At 37.2% G+C, this 20,565-nt stretch overlaps 1 protein-coding gene across 2 annotated transcripts in view; it reads right to left on the reverse strand.

Moving 5' to 3' along the window:
- The window catches only part of Tasp1 (taspase 1), a 251,661-nt gene that overhangs the window by 120,190 nt on the left and 110,906 nt on the right, over positions 1 to 20,565 (reverse strand). For both annotated transcript variants that reach the window (XM_004634308.2, XM_023718640.1), the window contains exon 10: positions 18,816 to 18,894. In XM_004634308.2, the coding sequence (XP_004634365.1) occupies positions 18,816 to 18,894 (79 nt within the window). The remainder of the gene's footprint in view (positions 1 to 18,815; positions 18,895 to 20,565) is intronic.

Here is a 20,565-nt window from a genome sequence, read left to right on the forward strand (position 1 = left end):
GATGAAACAGCAGAGGTGCAATTATTAAAGATGATTAATAAGTCAAAATTGTATGCATGAGTCTACTGATGTTGACAAGGAAGTAATACTAGTTTTTATGTGATTTAGTTTTTAGGACAATGGACATGATGATATTTATGTGTTCTTTTTTTGTCAATCAACACCACAGCTGAAGAAATATGTACAGATAGAGCAGGTTCCATGACTGGAAAGCGTCCTGATTTCACTACTCTGGTCAAAGAAGTCATTTCTGAATATGAGCTTGTACTGTGCCATCCACAGAGAAATGCTCGCTAGACAAAAAAGAAAAAAAAAAAAAAAACACACTCAAAATTAACATGTTGCCAGACGTGATTAAAATTGTTCACCACACTAAAGTACATGCCCTTAACACAATGTATGCTCACTCAACTCTATGACAAGATGCATACAGAGCACACACAGCTTCTCTTATCTACAGAAGTGAGACGGCCTTTAAAGGAAAGATGACTGATCAGAGTTTTACAGTTATAAGAACCACTCCAGTGTTTCTTTTAGAAAAATCTATCACCACTAGTGGCACATTTCAGTGACAAAATTGGTCAGAAAACACGTCTATTCATGGGACATACTGAATCTGCTCAATGAACTCAATCTGTCACTTCAGGGAAGAATAACTGTGTTATGACAGACGAAGTGCCAAATTCTGCCAGGTATGGTGTCACATGCCTATAATCCCAGAACGTTGGAGGCTGCGGCAGAAGAGATAAGATAGCTGCAAGATAGAGGCCAGCCCATGTTAAAAGTGAGCGAGAGTCCAGCCTGAACTGCAGAGTGAGACCCTGGCCAAAACAAAACATAAAGTGGCTACAATCAAAGTCCAACTGGAATTATGGGGACAATGAATGAACATTGGGATTTTTGACATTTCAAAACTGAGCAAAATTTTTGAATTGGTGCCTTCTCTCAGCTGATGAATGATCACGTCTTCACTTTCAAAAGAGTCTAAACATTATTTTCCAACCACAAAAGACCCCAATCAGAGTAAGTAAGCCAGGTGAATCAATGTTGTCTGTGCCAAAAGAGGAACAACTGCTTGAATTACAAAAGACAGACAACTTCAACTCACCACACATTCTAAGTAAAGATCAAGGTAGAATATCCTGAGACTGCCACAAGAGTAGTGAAAAGCCTGCTTCCATTTCTAACATCCTATCTTTGTGATGGAGGATTTTCTCCAGTGACAGCTCTGAAACAAGATTACAGAACAGACTGGACACCATCTCCCATCACCTCCACAAAGGAACATCTAGTGGCCAGAAAACAAGCTCAGGGCTCCCATTGATTCTGCATTATGGTGAGCTGTACAACCATTTCCTTACATATTACAGTGTAATAATAACACAAATAAAGTACATGATAAACATAAAGTGATTGAATCACCCCAGAACTATCCTTCTCCTCAGTCATGGGAAAAATCTCTTCCATGAAAGTGGTCCCTGGTGTCAAAACAATTTAGGATCACTGAAGTAAAGAAGTCCACTGAATAAGAAAATACTCAAAGGCTGTATATTTAATAACAACTTAATATAAGAAAACACAAAACAGAAGGAGATTATTATTCTACAAAAGAAATAAGGATAAAGGGGAAGAAGTATGAGGAACAGAAAATGGGGGTGAGCAGGTAGGATCAAAATGTTATAGACATGTATCAAATGCCACAATAAAACAATTATCTTGTAAAATTATTCTCCACAATGACAGTTAATCTTGATTTTAAATTGCCTGAAACAAAAGATGCCCAAGAGATTATAAAGCATACTTCTGGGTATATCTGAGTGTGTCCTTAGGGAATAACTATGGGGATTATATCTGGGTCCCTGGCCCCTTCCTCTCTTGCTCTCTTTATAAACCTCTCTGTTTCTTGGCCACCACAAGGTAAAAAGCTTTCCACCACCATGTCCTTCCACCACAGGCTTCTCCCCTACAGCCAGCCAACCATGAAATGAAACCTCTGAAACTGAGCTGTATTACCTGTTAATATATAAGGCAAATTGTTTCAACAATAGAAAGGTGACTAATATGTGAATAAATAAATATATGAAGAAAAATATAGCGAGCAAAGACTATACAGAGATTATAATATAATACATTATATATAAAGATTATATATAGAAAGCTTTTAGATGTTTCCAGTAGTACAATTTCAAAATATTATCACGTGTCATTTAACAAGTGTATACTCTGAAAAATGTGTCAGTCAATTTTGTTCTTTACAGGACATGAGAGCACAATAATACAAAGTAGCATAGCTACATCACTAAACAATATCTTACAAGACCACTGCTGCATATGGGTTTGTCATTAACCAAAATGTCAGTACTTAATAAACTGTTTATCCAAAGACACAGAAATTGTATCTTACCTTATTATGCCTAAGAACTCAAAATGGGCTGAAGACTAAAACATATTATCTAAAATGTAAAATCTGTAGAATAAAAGAAAAATTAATCAATGTTGAAATGCTCAGGTGTTAAATGCCTTTGAGTCAGAAAGAATACTCCATGACCTTATGGTAAGGAAATAAAAATTAAAAAGCTACATAAGAGAAATCACTGCTATTATAATACCAAAAATATTTTTTTAAAAACCTAGTGATCATTTTAAAACACTCAATAGCCATACAATGGACTTCTTTTCTTTTTTTTTTTTTTTTTTTTTTTTTTTTTTCTGGTGGAACCGGGGATTGAACTCAGGCCCTTGCTCTTCTGGCAAGCGCATATTCCACTGAGCCATCTCCCCAGCCCTTGGACTTCTATTTATATGTTTCTAAAACAACAATTATTACTTAAACAATTAACTTAGAAATTACTAAATTCCTAAAATGATGAGTTAAATCGGGGATACTATATTTAAGCTGACAAGCTATGACTAAGAATCCTATGAAGTTTTAGTTAGAATTTGTGTGTATGTGTGTGTGCGTGCTTGCGTGTGTGTGTGTGTGTGTGTGTGTGTGTACGTGTGCATGTATTTACATCTCTGTTGGGGTATGCAGGTAATTGTGTTTACATGAATATTTCTAGGGAAAGAATTTATAGTCTTTAGATTCTCAAGAAAAGGATGATTACTCAAGAAATAATTATTATTATGTTATCTAGTTTCCAAACATAAAGCAAGCAGTTCAATCCATTGCCTTTATATAACCTCCTACACCAAATCTGTATTGACTCACTCTACCAAATGTAATTCCAGTCTCAGGACTAATCCCTAAAAAAATAAAATAGAAATGAACAGCTTTCAATTTGTACTTTGCAGAGTACTGAGCTACTGTGTAAGAAATCCCACTGTCTTGATGCTGAGGCCATATAAGACATGAAGAATTACTGATGTACGTGAGAGGAAAACAAGGCCAGAGCACCTCATCAAACCAGCTGAGCTTAACCTTACAGTTGTTCTATGAAATGGCATCTGTATAAGGGAACTGTAATGGATATTTAGTCAGGCTACCATCTCTTTTATTCACTTCTCTATTTCTAGGACAAAATATCTTAAACCTGCATCCTAAAGGAGAAGACATTTATTTTGGTTCATGGTTTCAGGAGGTTCAGTTCATAGTTGGTCAGCTCAAAGGCAGAAAAAGCATAATGGAAAGGCTTGGCAGAGGAGAGCTGCTCAGGTCATGGATGGCTGGAAACAGAAGGGAGGAGGCAGAGAGAATACACCCTTTCAGGTCACACGCTAGTACCCACCCTCAATCAAATCCATCACCAAACAGCACATTCAGCTACTAAACTCATAAATGGACAGATCTACTGGTGAGCACAGAACCCCCATGAGCCAGTTGCCCTCCAAAAGCCCCATCTCTGAATACACCATCTGACTATAGTCACAGAAAAACCCCTAAGTATGATCAAAAGCATTCCATGTGATACCCTTATGATACATTATAATGGTATTGTGTTTAAACCATAAAGTTTAGAGGTGACAACATTTCAGATTTACAGACATATCAAGACATATAACATCACTCCTCAGTCTCCAGTGTTACCCTCATCCACACCTATTTATTTTTTATTTCATCCACACCTATTTGTATAAGGATATATACACAATGACTCCGTTTTAAGTAACAGTTTCACTGAGCAAAACATTCACTTTGATTTTATGTACTTTATTTATATAGGTCCTTTTATTAAACAAAAGTGAAATTGTGATTAAGCATCTAATTCTATTCTTGAATTGAAATAGATGATATGAAGTATGACCATCCATTTAAATATTATAGCAATCATACAAAGTGATTTCTTCCCTTCCAACTAAACCAAAAAATATGTTTCCTTCAGCTAAGGAAACACATATAAGAAAGATATTGTGTAGTGCTAATGAAACCACATTGTATATGTCACACTGACATAAATACAATGCTTACTAAAGAGTAATACTTTGTTTTTATTAATTTCCACAATAATCTTGTAAATGATACTTTAACAGAAAACCAATTCAAACAGAACTAGGAATCCTGCCCCAAAATCAAGAAGCAAAGCAGAACATAAACAATACAAAAAAGGACAGATCCCATTTCATCTATTCAATTTAAATGAAATGAAGCTATAAACAAACTTTGTGGTGACATTTTTTAAATCTACTGTATTTGATTTTTCAAAACAAAAACATCCATTTTCCATAGCCAGCTCTCTGTTAGCCAAAAATAATGGCAAAAGGCAAGGCTTTGTTAAGCATACATTTAAATGACACTAAATATTTTAACTTTCTAAATATCAATCCTATAATATTTGTTTAAAAATAGCTGATTAAATTTAAATCTAGCTTTTCTTCTTACATTTCTCTATATCAAGTGATGATGTTTTATACTTCTCAGGCACTGTCTGACCTTTCTGAATTTCAGATATCTTATTTGAAAATGAAAATCATTATGTAAAGAGGACTTAAAATAGTGCCTCACCCCTGAAAATTCTTTTTTTTTTTTTTTGGTGGAGCCAGGGATTGAACTTGCCCTTGTGTTTGCCAGGGAAGTGCTTATTCCACTGAGCCATCTCCCCGGCCTCACCCCTGCAAATTCTTAAGAACTGCTAGCTAGCTATTATCACCCTTATTACTAACCACACAATGACAGCAAGTATTCAATTTAGTAAGACACTGGTGGTTACCCCCACAAGCTCTATTCCCTTCCTTCTTCCTAACAGAATTATAATTTTATTTTGCTTTCCATTCCACATTAATGTACATAACCTATAGGCATGTCCTGTGGCCCTCACTGGTACATGCGTATTACCATTCGCTTTAGTCAGGGATTGGTTTGGAATTAGGCCTGCAACATTAGCCAATCAACGAAATGGGAAGTCTGCCAAGGAACTGAAGAAAATGTTCTTCACTGCTCGACAAGAGCTTTAAAAAGATAAATAAATAAAAGATTTTTCTCTCTTTCCCTAAAGATTGTTTAGATGATGAAGTTTTTTTTTTTTTAATTCTTATTTTATTAGTCCATGTTTGTAACGCATAATGATCACATTCATCTTGGGAGTTGGTATATGTACATAACACATCTTAATTCTTTTTTATGTCCCTTTTCCTTCCCCATTCTACCTCCTCCCTCCATCTCTTGATCCTCTTCCCATTTGAAAAAGATCTGTCTCCCTCTTTCCTAATATCTATCTTTAATTTGGTCTTCAATGTATTTATGCTTGGGATTTCTCATATAAAAGAAACCATGCGACAAGTTTTCTGGCAGTGCATTAGTTCTAATAACAGCCCAGTGAGGAGGCCACCAATGGCAACAGCAAAACATGAAAGGGATATGAGACCAGATGCCTGAGAGCACCAAACAAATCTCTGTATGAGCTGACTCTGGAGCCCACCTGCTGCTGAACTCACTCTTAGGTAAACTCACGTATCTCCTCATTATTGAGGCTAATTTCAGTTGTAGTGTCTGTTACATACAACCCAAAGCATGTAATTTCAGATGCTCCTCAACTTACAATGGGGTTACATCCAAATAAATCTGTTGTAAATTAAAAATATCATGAGTTTTTGACTTCACCCACTGAATACTAGAACCTTACTCTCATGATCCTGTGGCTGGCTGAGGCGTGCTGCCATTGCCCTGTATATCAAAAGAGTATCATACACTTATCACCAGCTCAGGCAAAGATCAAAATCCAAAATGTGAATATGGTATCCATGGAATTGTGTATCATATTCACACTATTATAAAATCAAAAATTATAAGCTGAATCTTCTCAGAAACCTTCTGTACATTAATGATGGAAAAGTGTAAAAAGAGTTACAGGTTTTATCTAAACTAAATTCAATTAAACTTCTCTAAATAAAACAGCAGAATCTCTGGCATAAATATCTAAAGCTCTTAAACAGGACCACCACTGGCTTTACATTTTCAATGTGAAATAATTTATTTGTCATTCAATTAAAAGCAGGCAAAGCTTTCCTGAATTGAACAGATACTGACTATACACCTACTGTATCTTTATCCCCAGCCTCTTCCTTAAGGGGCTCCCAGACTTTGTGGTGAAGAACAAAGACTCAAGTCGATGCTTCGTATCATGCTACCACTGACCTCAGAAGCAGTAAATCATTGAAGATAGGATTATGAAGAAAGAATGGAGGTTGGGAGGAAAGGAAAGAGGAAAGGAAAAGAAGCAGGGAAGGCAAGAAGGAAAAAAAAAAAACAGAAAAGCTTCAGGAAAGAAAAGATATTTCGGCTCAATTTTGAAGGGTAAGTCAGGCTTTACCAAATGAATGCAAAGGAAAGGAAAAACTGTAGCAGAGAAAAACCAATACCCTCCAGGAAGTTGTGCCAAACTGTCTATACTACAACAGCAACAAAGAAACAAACAGCAGTAGTTAGGGCTCCCTGCTAAGAGTTTCCCAACTGAATACCTGTGCAATTTACAGGTAGGTTTACAACTGTGAGTTGCTGAAAACTGCATGAACTTGGATGAGAGCAGCAGGGTCTAGCCTGCAGAGGTTGTTCTGAGTAAAACGCAGGACAGTACTGCTTAGGCTTCTAATTCTGATGATACAAACTCCAAAGAAGTAACTGCCACTAAGATGTGGGTTGAAATCAAAGCAAATAAGACAAATCATACAAAAGAGAATATATGAAACAAATATAAAAAAAAAATCTTTAAGTTGATTCTGATATGCCATTTACTTGAGAAACAATGAATAGGTAAAACAGAAGCAAATTTAAATTTTAAAGACAAGGAAGAACCCAGATAAAATAAATGTTCAACCAATCTTCAAAATCTTACTATTCTGTGGTGTGAAGTTTCCCAGCTATATCAGCCTTACTGAAGCAAATTTTTTTTTTATATTTTTGAGAACATGACACAACTGACATAGAACATTGCAGAACTATCCTCAATATTCTATCATCAGCAGCATTTATCATCACTATTCAAAAGCATGATAAACATGATAGTTTCAAGACATAAAATTTATCAGAAAACTATCAAGCACCTGGAAAAAATTTTCATTTAAGAATACAAAAGAGAGAAAAATGGATAAAACAAAGGTCCTAAATATTACTAAATATAACCCTAACACTGAGTTCCCCAGAAAAGGAAATGCAACAGTGCAACCTGAGGATATCAATGATAATTAGTATGCATATATGTCCCTCTGGAATAAGGACATTTGCCCTGATCCTAAAGCAAGTAGACACAACCCTTCTATTCCAATAGGATTCAAATCTAAGTCTAATTCCAATTTCCATAAAGACTCTCTCACCCCCAGCTCAGTGTGCCTGCTGAGTATACCTGCTCTTCCATTCCATTAGGACACATGAAGAGCTAAAGCACCACAGTGGAACTGTAGTTGGACATTCTAATTCTACAGTAATATCCACCTCAGATCTTTCAAAATGACTATCCATCCCTTCAATTATTCCAATGATTTGCCCCAGAGCTAAAATGAAAAAGAAAGAAAGAAAGAAAGAAAGAAAGAAAGAAAGAAAGAAAGAAGAAACAAATGAATGTACTTTTTTCATAACATGAACAAAACATGTCGAAAAATGTGAAGTATCTTTTGGTCATGGCATACCACACTATGGTCTGGGTCATGTAGTAATTCACTAATAAGAACCTCAACATATATTCAATAGTAAGGTAATAAAATTGTCAACTTACTACTTCCACATTTCACATTTACATTTCTACTTTTTCTCTACAATTCACCAATAAATCCTTCATCCTAATGAACTAGACAGAGCTGGTTAAAATGCACTGGATTCAGCTTTAGTCTTTCTAACCTCTCTCAGTAACATTTAGTATTAGCAGCTTGTGGCCAGTCATTCCTGTTTACAAGAAACTTTTCTAACACACAAAGTTAGATATACCCCGTGAGAGTGGAGAAATACAAGTATTACTACACAATAATCCTATGTTAGTAGTCTCTATCCATGCTGACTCAAGGGTGATTTTTAAAGCTTTTCTTTAGGAATACATGAAGAGCAGGAATACAATACCTAAGAGTCAGATCTTAACTTTATATCCATGAAAATCAAGTGAGCAAAGAGAATAAATAGTAAATTATATGTGATAGATGTTACAGGCAAATTATAGCTAGGGGACAGCACCACTTTGCCTATCAAAATGTCCTGCAACTTAAGGTAAAATCTGTGGACAACAGCATGGCATTAGCTGGAACGCTGTTAAAATGGAAAACAACAACAACAACAACAACAACAAAAAAAAAACAGGACTCATTTCACACTCAAGGGATAATATTCTGCATTTTTAAACAACACTGCCTCCTAGATGGTTCATACACTCTCAAGTTTGAGAAGAGATAGCATTTTAAAAAAAATAAACAAACAAATAAAAAAAGTCAATAAAAACATGAGAAACTATTTTTAGTATTCACAATTAAAATTATCATCCTAGAGAACTCAGAAACTTTCTGAAGGCCCAAACCAAAATTCCTATCTAAAGAACCATGTGCCTCATGGTGAAAATGTTGAGGGAAACTTTAAGAGGAACTGAAGATCCACACTACAGGGATCTGAAAGCAAACACCTCAAATTCCCAGGGCATCAATTTTTCATGACGGCTTGCCAACATCAGACATGCTATGTACTTTCAGAAAGTGATGAGTTATACCATGTATGACTTTCATAGCAACAAATTATCAATTTACAAAATTCAAAGTCAACACATTGTGCCTCACAGTTATTTAAGCTGGCAAGACTTTAAAGTACACACAAATCCAAAGTAATGCATTGGAAATATTTGATTTATGTTAAACAACACTATGGAATTTAAACATTCAGAAGCTCAACCAAACCCTACTCCTGGCCAATCCACTCACCGATAAACTTATGTACAACTTCCAACATACACTGCTGGGCTAAATTTAATTTTAAAATTTTGAAGACTTTTCTGTATATTTTCAAAGTAAATTTTAAATAAATTTCTTGAGTCAAGAAGAGCCACCACTACAACAGAATACTACCAAAAATGGTCCTGTGCTATCTAAGAGGCACTGGCTGTACTGAGAGAATTCTGGCCCTAACAAGAGCCTACTACAGAGGGAACCAAGAAGTAAAGCCACCAGGGCCTTCAGTCCAGTATGGGCCATGAAACAGCGTGTCAGAAAGAAATTGTTTTTCTGCTCCTTTTGATGGGTTATGCTTTCAAGTCAGGAAATTAGAAACAGGTGTGCCAGAGGGCACACACATCCTCGCTCCACACTGAAAAACACGCGTTTTCAATTTTCAAACATGAAAGGGACTCCTGTTGAATGAAAGAAGAAATGAAAATCCAGCTCTGTTTCTGCGAACCATATGAAGGGAGCTTAGAAAGTCTTTGACAAGTTACTCTACTTACTCCCTCTCCAACTGACAGCAGGTAGTACTCGACAATAGGAAGGGAAAAGCATTCTTTCAAGTAAGAACAATCAAAGGGAGAATTACATTAAGAATCACAGCAATGGCATTTTAACCCATCACTTGATCTTATGCCTCTGTTTCTACCATTTCTTCACCTCATGTTTTGAAATTAGAAGTCTACTTTCACAAAACAACAACAAAGCAAAACAACAAAGCAATGCAAACTATGTGTCTAGCAAAGAAAAAGAAAAGACAGTCTAAGAAATTAAAACCATCAAAAGAACATCTTGGAGCTTCCTTGATCCACTGTAACACAGTCCTAGAGAAAGACTTACTTCCTTTCCCTCCATCAAGTCCTGAGCTCTCCTGAAGCTATGAGTGGGTCTATGAGGGGGATAAGTTAGCCAGTAGATAAGTGTGAGGAATCTAAGCTTGAGACACTGCCTTGGATGCGATTTAGAGGCAAGAAAGTAGCAGAAGGCAAATGTACCAGTGGCTGTGAAAACAGTTAAGTCCACGGGTACATGGAGACCCCTCGAGGTAATCGTTAAGAGAGGAACTTGAGTGCAGTGTACATTCCCTGACAAATGGGTGTGGTAGCTTCATTAGGGGCTAGCATGGCTCTTACATTACCATCAGTATTTCAACAGATTTTTATATTAGTAAGAAACTGGATTAAATTATGGTAAAGGCAAAGCTTTCACACCCTTTGATAACTGAGTGAATGTCTTTACTTCTCTTCTGTCAAATCCAAATTAAGAGTACAGGATGAGAGTCTGTAAAATATTGTTGCTTTATTACATGAGAACACTTACAAGGTCATCTCACCAAGGAGGAAAATACCTGATTTCACATACACATGAAAAGACTAAGGCTGGGGAGATAGCTCGTAGAATAAATGCCTGCCTGGCAAGCACAGGGTCCTGAGTTCAATCCCTAGTACTGCAAAAAAAAAAAAAAAAAAAGAAAGAAAGAAAGAAAGAAAAAGAAAACATATCCTTCATACTCTTAAAGACTATTTAATGACATTGAACAATTTTCACTGCAGAATATTCAACAAACTATAACATAAGCTTAACATTATTCCCATTTTTTCATGGCAAACATTTCAAAAATATTAACAGTGACTATCACAGAATGACAAATTATTTTATTTTCCAAAATACTGTTACCAAGCATGCATTTTTTCACAATCAAGAAAAAACTACTCATTCAAAACCTTTATGATATGTAACAAAAGCCTAGTTTAAGAAAATGATTAACTAGCTTAAGAAAATGATTTTATATAATTCATAATTCTGCTTTATTTTGATCCATCACTGACTTTTGCTGATATAAAAAATAAGAAATAGGATATTAATAGTTTATCAGGTTATACAACAGTCTCAGAACAGAATTCCCAACCCAGATAATTATTTTAGTTCTGGAAAATGTGTTCTAATTTATATATTCTATTATCTGTGAATGAATGGTGTTTTTAATGCCTAAATAACCAAACAGTCCAAAGAGTCAAGTGCTTCTAAGACAATGTTTACAAATGTTAGTTTTATCTACACTCCCATCTAGAAGCCGTAATTCACTCTCAATCGCAGCACTGCATCATGAATCAATCACACACTCTAGATTCAGTTACCTCTAAAAAAGCCTCACCTCAGATTGCATGAGGCTTTGGGGGGAACATTCAGACACAAGCCTCAGACTGTGTCTAAAAAAGCCTTCTAGGGGCCGGCCAAACAGCACAGCAGATTGAAGTGCCCAAAAATAGGCTCAGGGATGGGGGTTCAATCCCGGCCACACCCCTGGGGCACACTGAGACAGCAACTGAGATTGGGCACGGTGGCGCATGCCTATAATCCCAGCTCTTGGGAGGCTGTAAACAGGCAGATCACTATGAGTCGGATCTCGTAGCAAGACCCTGAACACCCTGTAGACCCTTCCCTAAAACACCAAAAAAAAAAAAAAAAAAAAAAAAAGCCTTCTAGAGACCACCACCTACAAAGCTAAACACCTAACCCACACTGATTTTGCTAAAGCACCCTCTATTTTCATCAGAATACATCACTCCTAAATTCTCGCTTATCTTCCTCTCAGCCCTGACTCAGCTGGGCTTGGCCTCCTTTGCTCTACCTAGATGTATCTGTCATTCATATTCATTCTTTCAGTAAACATCAGGAGTTCTTTGTGATGAACACCATTCAGTGAACAAAGCTATTGCAAACCTCAAGCTTCATGGGGTATAGAGTGAGCAGAAAATATCTTAAAGACAAAAAAGTTAAAGATACACAATGTTAGATGATGATACACAGCTGTGTTATAGCTTTCCCTTTGACTACAACGGGAAGCAGGTGGACAGTTCAAAATACAGACAGACATGATTTGAACTGGGCTTGAACAACAACTTCTGTGTTGAGAATAGAATAAAAGAAACAGCAGGGGAAAAAAAATTCAACTCAGAGCTTTGGGGCTTTCTCACGCTGCAAGGGCTATTTCTCTGGTTCACTCAAAGCAGCAGATGACAAAGTCCACAGATGCCATTAAGCTCAATAAAGGGCAAGAGGGCTCGTACCCAGCTCTGACCTCCCAGGAAGCATGGCTACTGTGTCCACCAACGTAGGAGGTGTGAGGACCAAAGGCACACTATTCTGCTAGCTAAAGAGATAGCAAACCACCCCTCCCTCCACCCTAAAAGCTCCTTCCCAAAGTAAATAAAAAATATACAAGGGGGAAAAAAATTAAGATACATTTATCTACAGAGTAAGGATTTCAAAATATTAATGTAATCCTTACTTTAAAAAATTTAACTAGAGTCATCTGGCCATTTCTGATTACATCTTAAGATGTATCCAGATTAATTTCTATTGATAACTAGATTGTTTCATATAGACACTGGTACTTTTTGAACTTAATAGCTAAAGATTCTAAAATGCATGTTTTATACTGTTAAGTTTTAACCAGTCAGGAAAATTTTATGTAACCAATGATACTTTATTTTTTTGTATGAATGTTGTTCAGGCTGCAATGTTTAGCTTTTGTTAACTCTTTATTTGTACTGTCTCAAGTTCATTACTATGTTTAGTGGCACCCTTGCCAAGATATTTAGCATGTAAAAAGCAGGTTTTGAGTTTTTGTTTTAAACAGCTTCATATTGAAGCTGAGACTTAAAAACACGTTGAGTGGCAGGCCTGGTATGCTGTATCTTGTTATATAAAACTGTTGCCAGAATCTTAGTAAATACAATGTTTTAAAAGTTTGTTGTCTTTGTATATTCATAACAAATTATGACAAGTTAAATTTAAGTGAAAATCGTATTTCTGCTCTTGTGTCATATTTTACTAAGATTTTGTGCCTCTTATCTCTTACTGAATTACTAGAAATGTTAAGAGGAATTAATAAATCATTTTCATTTTACATTTTTATACAATCAGGTAACATGACATAATTTGATGTACAATTTTGCCTGTTACAGAGGGTGTGCTAATTATAGTGGTATATGCACCAAACATTTTGGCATGACAAGAAGCTGAATAAATAGGTATTTTACTTAAAAAAAAAAAAAAATTCAAGTGGGTTACTGCAATAAGCCAGATTAGAGATGATGGAACCTTGGATCTGTTGGTAGCAGTAGAAGTGCTAAGCAGGGGTCAAATCTTAAATATACTTAAAGTGAAGAACAGACCAAGATTAAATGTGAGTGAGACAGAAAAAAGAAGTCAAAGATGGCTCCTAAGTCACAGGAAAAATGAACTCCCACCAGCCAGGTGGAAAAGATTTCTAAAGGTCTGGAGGTGGGCAACACCAAGAGCTCTTATTGAGACGTGGCTAAATTTGAAATGCTTGTTAGACACACTTTTAACAAGCAACTGAAATATAACTCAATTCTAGAGAGAGATAAAAATGTGGAGTTATCAGCAACGGAGATGATATCTACTTGTTAGCATGAATGAGATCCCATGGGAGAAGGTACACACAGCAAAAGAGATGAGATGAAGGACTAGTCATGGGCCATTAAACACAAGGAGGAGAAGGACATTAGAAGTGTTAATAAAAGAGGTGAGGAGAAGTCAGGGAGATGACAGTAACAGCAGGAGAGCGTGGCCCCTGGAAGTCTATCAAGGACAGTATTTTCAGGAGCAAGTCATTTAAGCAACAGTGTCAAATGAGCCAAGTTTGGCGGTAGCTGCTACCTTTGGCAAGACCAGATTGGTAGAGTGGAATAAGAGAAGACCCAAGTGAAATACATTCAGAAGCACATGAGAGAACTGAGAAAAACACTAACCCTCAAGTCTGATGCTTCCTTGAAGTTTCACCTTGAAGAACTGCTAAGAAATAGGGAGAGGTCTATAAGAAGGTAGTCTCTAGGTGTTTTGCATGCAGTACCCTGACCATAGCAGGGCATTCAATCAACATTACTGCAAGTGACCAAGATAATACAAAAGACAAATGTTGTTGCTAAGATAGAGCTGAAGTGAAGACTCCTGTCTGTTTCTTCTCCATCCTAGAAAGCAATGGCTGCACTGGGGTTCACAGACACTCAGCAATGGTCTCAGGTTGTATCCTGTTCTGGAACACCACTGTCCCAGAGAAGGCTGTTATATAGCCTTCCAAGGAAGGTGCCTTGGCTGGAGTTTTTTAACAAGGTCCCAGGAAACAATTCCCCACAGTAGGGAAGGAGATCTTTAGCGGCTCATTAGGGTGAAAAACAGAAACCAACAGTGACAAACTCCCCCAGCCCTTGTGGACTCTAAGCACTAGCTAAAATATACTAAGACCTAAGGCTTTTGAACTCCATTCCTCTTTGAAGCTATTCTTGGCATGTCACAGCCACACCTCTCATAGCCCATAGTTTCTAGGACTTTCAGAGCCAAGATGTAGAAGAGCCAAGAACCCAAAAAATCAGAAGCCAAGTAGAACTTCCTGTGTGCCTGACCATTTAAAGAAAGACTGAATCCTACATCTTCTGATCTCCAGTTACTTTCCATCACTACCCTAGGGATGTGCTGTTTTTCTTTAAGGGGGATGGGGGACAGAACAATAAAGACAAGTAACAGAAGACCAACATTAAGGTCAGCAAGAACATAAACTTAATCTCTTGCTATTTCTTTTTTTCTTTTTTCTGACTTTCTGATCCCCAATCTGCTCTCCCTTTTGATGGTCAGAGACTGACCACAGATGTATCTTCTATTAGGCATCTGATGTGTTACTGAAAAATTATGTGTGAATCCAAATTTGGCAAATTATATCATATTTTAAAATGCTATTTAAAGAAATTCCACAGTGAATAATCTTTTTGAAACAGTAAGCATCCTTCTATAAGAGTTTGGAACCACACATGCATTTCTTAATTTCTGTTTGTATGCTAGGCTCTTGCCATATGTAAGCTCTGAGCCAGACACAGGTGTCACAAATACACAGCCTTTCTTTCTTCAAGTTTTACTTACTGCTCAAGAGTGCCCAAAACAAGTTAATTTTAAAAAAGAGCAAAGAATTAAAAAAAAAAAAAATCTCATGAATTTATTAATACCGAAAAAGATCACTTATTTTCATACTTAAATGTTTCTGCTATCAGAAGGTCTGTACTAAATGATTACTTCCTCCCACACTGACCATCAGGCTGCAAAGCTATTGCTCTTTGCAGACTTTTAAGTTATGTGCCTCATTAGAACTACACAGACTGTGTTTACTTGCTATTTCCAATGCATTCAAAAGGATTATAGTATGACATCAAATTGAAATTTAAAATTATTATGTGTACAGGAAGACATGGAAACAGCAATGGGGTATGAATTTATTATCAGTGAAGCAAATACATACCACTGAAGGAAAATCCCCTATTCCCTATTTTCCTGTAAGGTAACAACATGCATCAAGTGATACAGAATTTTTCTTTCCCTTAATGCTATCGAAACAATGGTGTGTTACTGAAACTGGATGTGGTGATACAGGCCTGTAATCTCAGCACTGGGGAGGTGCAGACAGAAGGATCATTTCAAGTCCAAGCTGTATAGCAAGACCTTGTACCAAATAAATAAAAGTTGGGTTTTTTTGGTTTTTTGTTCTTTTTTATTTATTTAGTACAGAGTCTACAGGGTCTCACTACACAGATTGGACTCAATGATTCTCCTGTTTTCAGCCTCCCAAGTGCTGGGATCATAGAGGCACACTACCACATCTAGTCTCAATTGCTGTCTCAGCGCACCCTGGGGGCAGGGCCCACATGGCACACTGGGGATCAAACCCGGATCCCTGTGTCTGCCTAAGCAGACACTTTAAATCCGCTGAGCTATCTGGCTGGCCCTTAAAAGATAATTTTAAAAATGTTTTATTTTAAATTTAAACATAAAGGAACACAGTAAGTACTGAGCCTTACTATGGGCCCAGAAGTGACCTAAGTGCAATCCTTAGGTCAACTCATCCAATCTCACAGCATTAACAGACAGTATTCCTGGAATGCAAATAACCCCTTGCCCAAGGAACACAAGTAGTGAATGTGAACAAGAAGCAAGGTGTTTACTCTATTCCCTCTCTAGCTAGGAAAATTCTCATGATGCCAGAATGTTAGTCAGAATTTACAAGATTACTCCAGTCACTCCATCCCCACCACCAATCCTTCCTCCCCACCCAGTGATGAGAACAAGATGTTGGAGTTTATCCCTCAGGCTAATGACCAAATTGCCTGCCTAGCCTTGTGAGAACCCTATCAAGTCTTCTTTATTTTGGACAAACAACTGCAAAATTGTGTGTTCCATCTTTCTTATAACTTGGTCACCCAACTAGCTGCATGTTTCCACTGTCAACCTCATACCAACAGTCCAAGAGAAATAAGAGAGAAGCAAGCACACGAAGTCCCACAATAAGGAGAACACTGAGACCTACTCTGCCATCCTTGGGTTCTAGTGGTTAGTCCTCTAACTTGGGAAGAAAGCAACATACAAATCAGGTATCCAGGCTAAAGGACTATTCCTGATGTCATGAACTGGGAACCCAAAGCGAGCTTTTCAGTCATATGAAGCTATCTTCACCTGTGGCACAATGGACAAAGGAATGGAATCTCCAAAAGAGGCAGGTGGACCTTAATTTTACAACTTTAGCTTCACTCACTATGTTCTGCTTAACAGAATCAAGTTCATGAAGAATGTTACTATTCTGATTTCTGTATCACCAACTTTTTTTTGTTTTGTTTTTGTTCTTGTTTTTTGGGGTTTGATGGTAGAGACAATGCCCAGAGGATGAACTCTCTTTTCCAAAGTAACACAGGCAAGCTAATAGGGTTTCATTTTATTCAACTCCTAACATCTCGATATGAGAGAAACTCAATTCTGTGTACAGGCTAATTCACAAACAAATGGCAAGCTCTTCTCTTGTATTGTCTTTGTTTTGTGGGGTCGTATTATTATAATTTGCTCATCTCTGCAAAACAAAAGAATGAAAACCATTGTTTTGCCCATTAAATTGGGATGATTTAGATTCAACATTAGTTTATGTTTTGACTTCACCTCCTAGGCCAGTAGCTCATAATTACACTTTTTCACTGATGCAAGGAAAGGAGCTAACTCAAGAGGCAGCACACTAAGCAGGCAGGAGAACAAGAGTCTAAAAACACAGGGTCAAGTCGGTGGAAAAGGATGAAAGAAAGGAATATAAAAATGTACCAAGTCTAAGCAAAGAATAAGATAAAGAGGCGCAATCAAAGTTAGAAAACAGAGAAGGGCAAGATGGCCATGGAGTGCCAATGAAGAATAAAGTACCTTGTTAAATCTGCTGGATCTAGTGTACATATGCAATATCCACAGGGACATGGCATCTGCAAGTCAAAAGGGATGTATGTGGACTTCAAGAAAAGGTCCACAGCAGATAATAGATGTGAATGCCAATACCTCAAGAGAGAGTAAATGAAGTCATAAGAATGGCAGCAACACCAAAGCACCAAGAGAAAGCATACAGGAGATCAAGAGACTCCAGCACAGGCTCAAACCTGAAGTCACTATCAACAGGAGAACAAAAGAAGAACAGCCTCTGAAGGCCAAGATGAAGCAGGTTAGAGGCAGGAAAACCACAAAAGAACATGGTTCTGTATTACGCATAACACCTGCATCCAAGGTTACAGAAAGAGCAGGCAGTAAGCAGAGGCTGACTACTGGCAGGCCTTGCTACTCTAAGAGGGCAGAAACCACTGTGCTAAGACATTGGACAAAGAAAGGTAAGTCAGCTGTCCCTGTCCACCCGATAAAGTCTAAGGGTACCTGGGAGGACATGAGTGTAACTTGAGGGATAACACTGTGAAGGGATAAACCAGTATAATTTTAGCAACCAGTAGTATCGCCCACATGAAGAAAAATGTATCAGGTATATCTAGTACCAGCATTATGACAACCTGGAAATAAACAATCATTTGCCCATTAAAACTGCCTGTTCACTATTTCACACCCCTACTATCCTTCTCCTCTCCTCTCCTCTCCTCTCCTCTCCTCTCCTCTCCTCTCCTCTCTTCTCTTCACTCCTTTTTATCTCTCCCCTCTAGGATAATGACTGCCTTATATATAAAAGAGGACTGATTTATTTCAGTAAAATGTACTTCGAAGAAATTTCATAAAGTATATATTTTGAAATATACCTTAAAAGTTGCATTTCACTCAAGAGATTATCTGTTAAGTTTCCAAATGTCTTGTTACTTTTATATCTTTTATGACCTAAATTTGGCCCTATCATAGGTCACTAGAGAAAAAAAATATGTATGGAAAAATATAGTTAAGCTATAATTAACCCCAGAGTCGTACTGAAAGTATTAGCAAAGCACCTACACTGTGATACTGAACACACCTCCCAGTTACTAAAAGGCTTTTTCCTGCACCAATGCACTTGTACAAGCAGTGTGTCGGTACATGTTTTATGTTTCCCTAAAAATATTGCTTTTATTCATTAGATGACTGGCAGAGTTGTAGTTATGAAAAATGGTCATGAAAGCAGCAAATACCTGAGGTACTCACAGCTGTGGAATAGGGATTGTGAGTTCCAGTATTTTCAGCCCAGCAGCCACATCCATAAAGAGCAGCCTTGAAGAAAGAAAAATAGACAGATACAATAATATTTCATATGTATTATATGTAACTCAGTTTTCTACAGTGGACAAAAGTCACAGATATCTAACAAAGCCTGGCTTATTAATTAAGTTTTAACAATTAGGTGATCATACCAGAGGTTGGACAAGAACTACTCAAACAATGGCCTTAACACTCTCAAATCTATCTTCCATTCTGAGACATGCAATGCATTAATGTTAAGCACATTCACTCTGCATGCCACAGAATGCCAGCATGCACTCTTCCTACCTAACTGTAACACTGTACCATTAACCAAACTCTCCCTACCCCTCTGCCTCTCTGCTCCCTAATTTCTGGTAACCTCAATGTATGTATGAACCAAAATATCACACTATGTTTCATTATTATTGTATCAATGAGAAAGTAAACTTAACTAAATAAATGACATATTTTCAACTATTCTACTAATCTAAAAATTCTCAGTAACAAAAGAAAGTGCTTTAGTCTCATCAGCAGTATTTTTTTTCCCTTCCCTGAAAACCTTTTCCCCTTTTGAGTTTGTCAGCTAGTTGTCCTTCTGGACTTTTGAAGTCAATATGGTTGACTTAAAAATGCTTCTCCAGCTAGGTGTATCTTGAATTGCTTCAAAACTTGCTGATAAAAACCTAGGTTTCAAGAGACTCTGAGTCAGGGTCTGGGAGAGGCCAGGGACTTGGCACAATTAAACAGGGCTTTGGAGTACTAGGGTGCAGGAAATCTAACTAAACCACTCTCTAGGAAACAGCTTCAGGAGGCCCTTTTCATCTTTTCCTTGGTGTGGCACAATAGGAACTGCAAACAGCACTGTACCAAGGAGCCCAGCATATGTTGTCCACAATGCTGGATTCTGCCAGATGAAAAGAAAAGAGGTAAAAAGTCCTGTTCAAGATAATTACTTTCTTAGGTGGTGGTGCAGATTCATATGTCTGAAGCCATCAAGAACACAATAAGCTATAATAGTTTTATAAAACATTATGATAATTATTCCTATTTTGTTTCTAATAATCCTACCCAGAATGTCTATGTTCATCTCCTCAAAATCCACAATGACTTCTCTGTCCTGAGAGAGGATTGTAACTAATACCTTTTCCACTCTTTAGAAGCAGAGCAGAAACAAAGGGACACCTTGATAACTCAGGACTAACGTGCCTCTTAGGCACAGCACAGTGGCCAGGGTTCAATCCCCAGGCATGCTGTGCTGGCCTTGCCCCTGGGGGCATGCTGAGAAAACAATTAAGACTGGGTGTGGTGGCTCGCACCTGTAATCTCAGCACTTGGGAGGCTGAAAACAGGAGAATCACTAAGAGTCCAATCTACATAGTGAGACGCTATAGACCTTGTCCTAAACATATTAAAACACACACACACACACACACACACACACACACACACAAAGAGGCATGCTCAAGAGTTCATTACCACATGGTTGGTAAGAATGAGAAATTGGAAATAACATAAATGCCAATCAATAAAGAAATGGTTCAACAGACTCTGGCAGAGCAATATATGTAATTCATTGCAAAAGTTAAAAATAAAAGGATTAATTATTTTAAAAAAGACTTAAGAATGAATACAAAAAGATGTGCAAGAAATATTGTTGAATAATTTTTTCAAAAAGCAAATAATAATACATTCAATATTCTC

The sequence above is a fragment of the Octodon degus genome, unplaced genomic scaffold (assembly GCF_000260255.1).
Source record: "Octodon degus isolate 3935 unplaced genomic scaffold, OctDeg1.0 scaffold00060, whole genome shotgun sequence".
Taxonomy (NCBI): Eukaryota; Metazoa; Chordata; class Mammalia; order Rodentia; family Octodontidae; genus Octodon; species Octodon degus.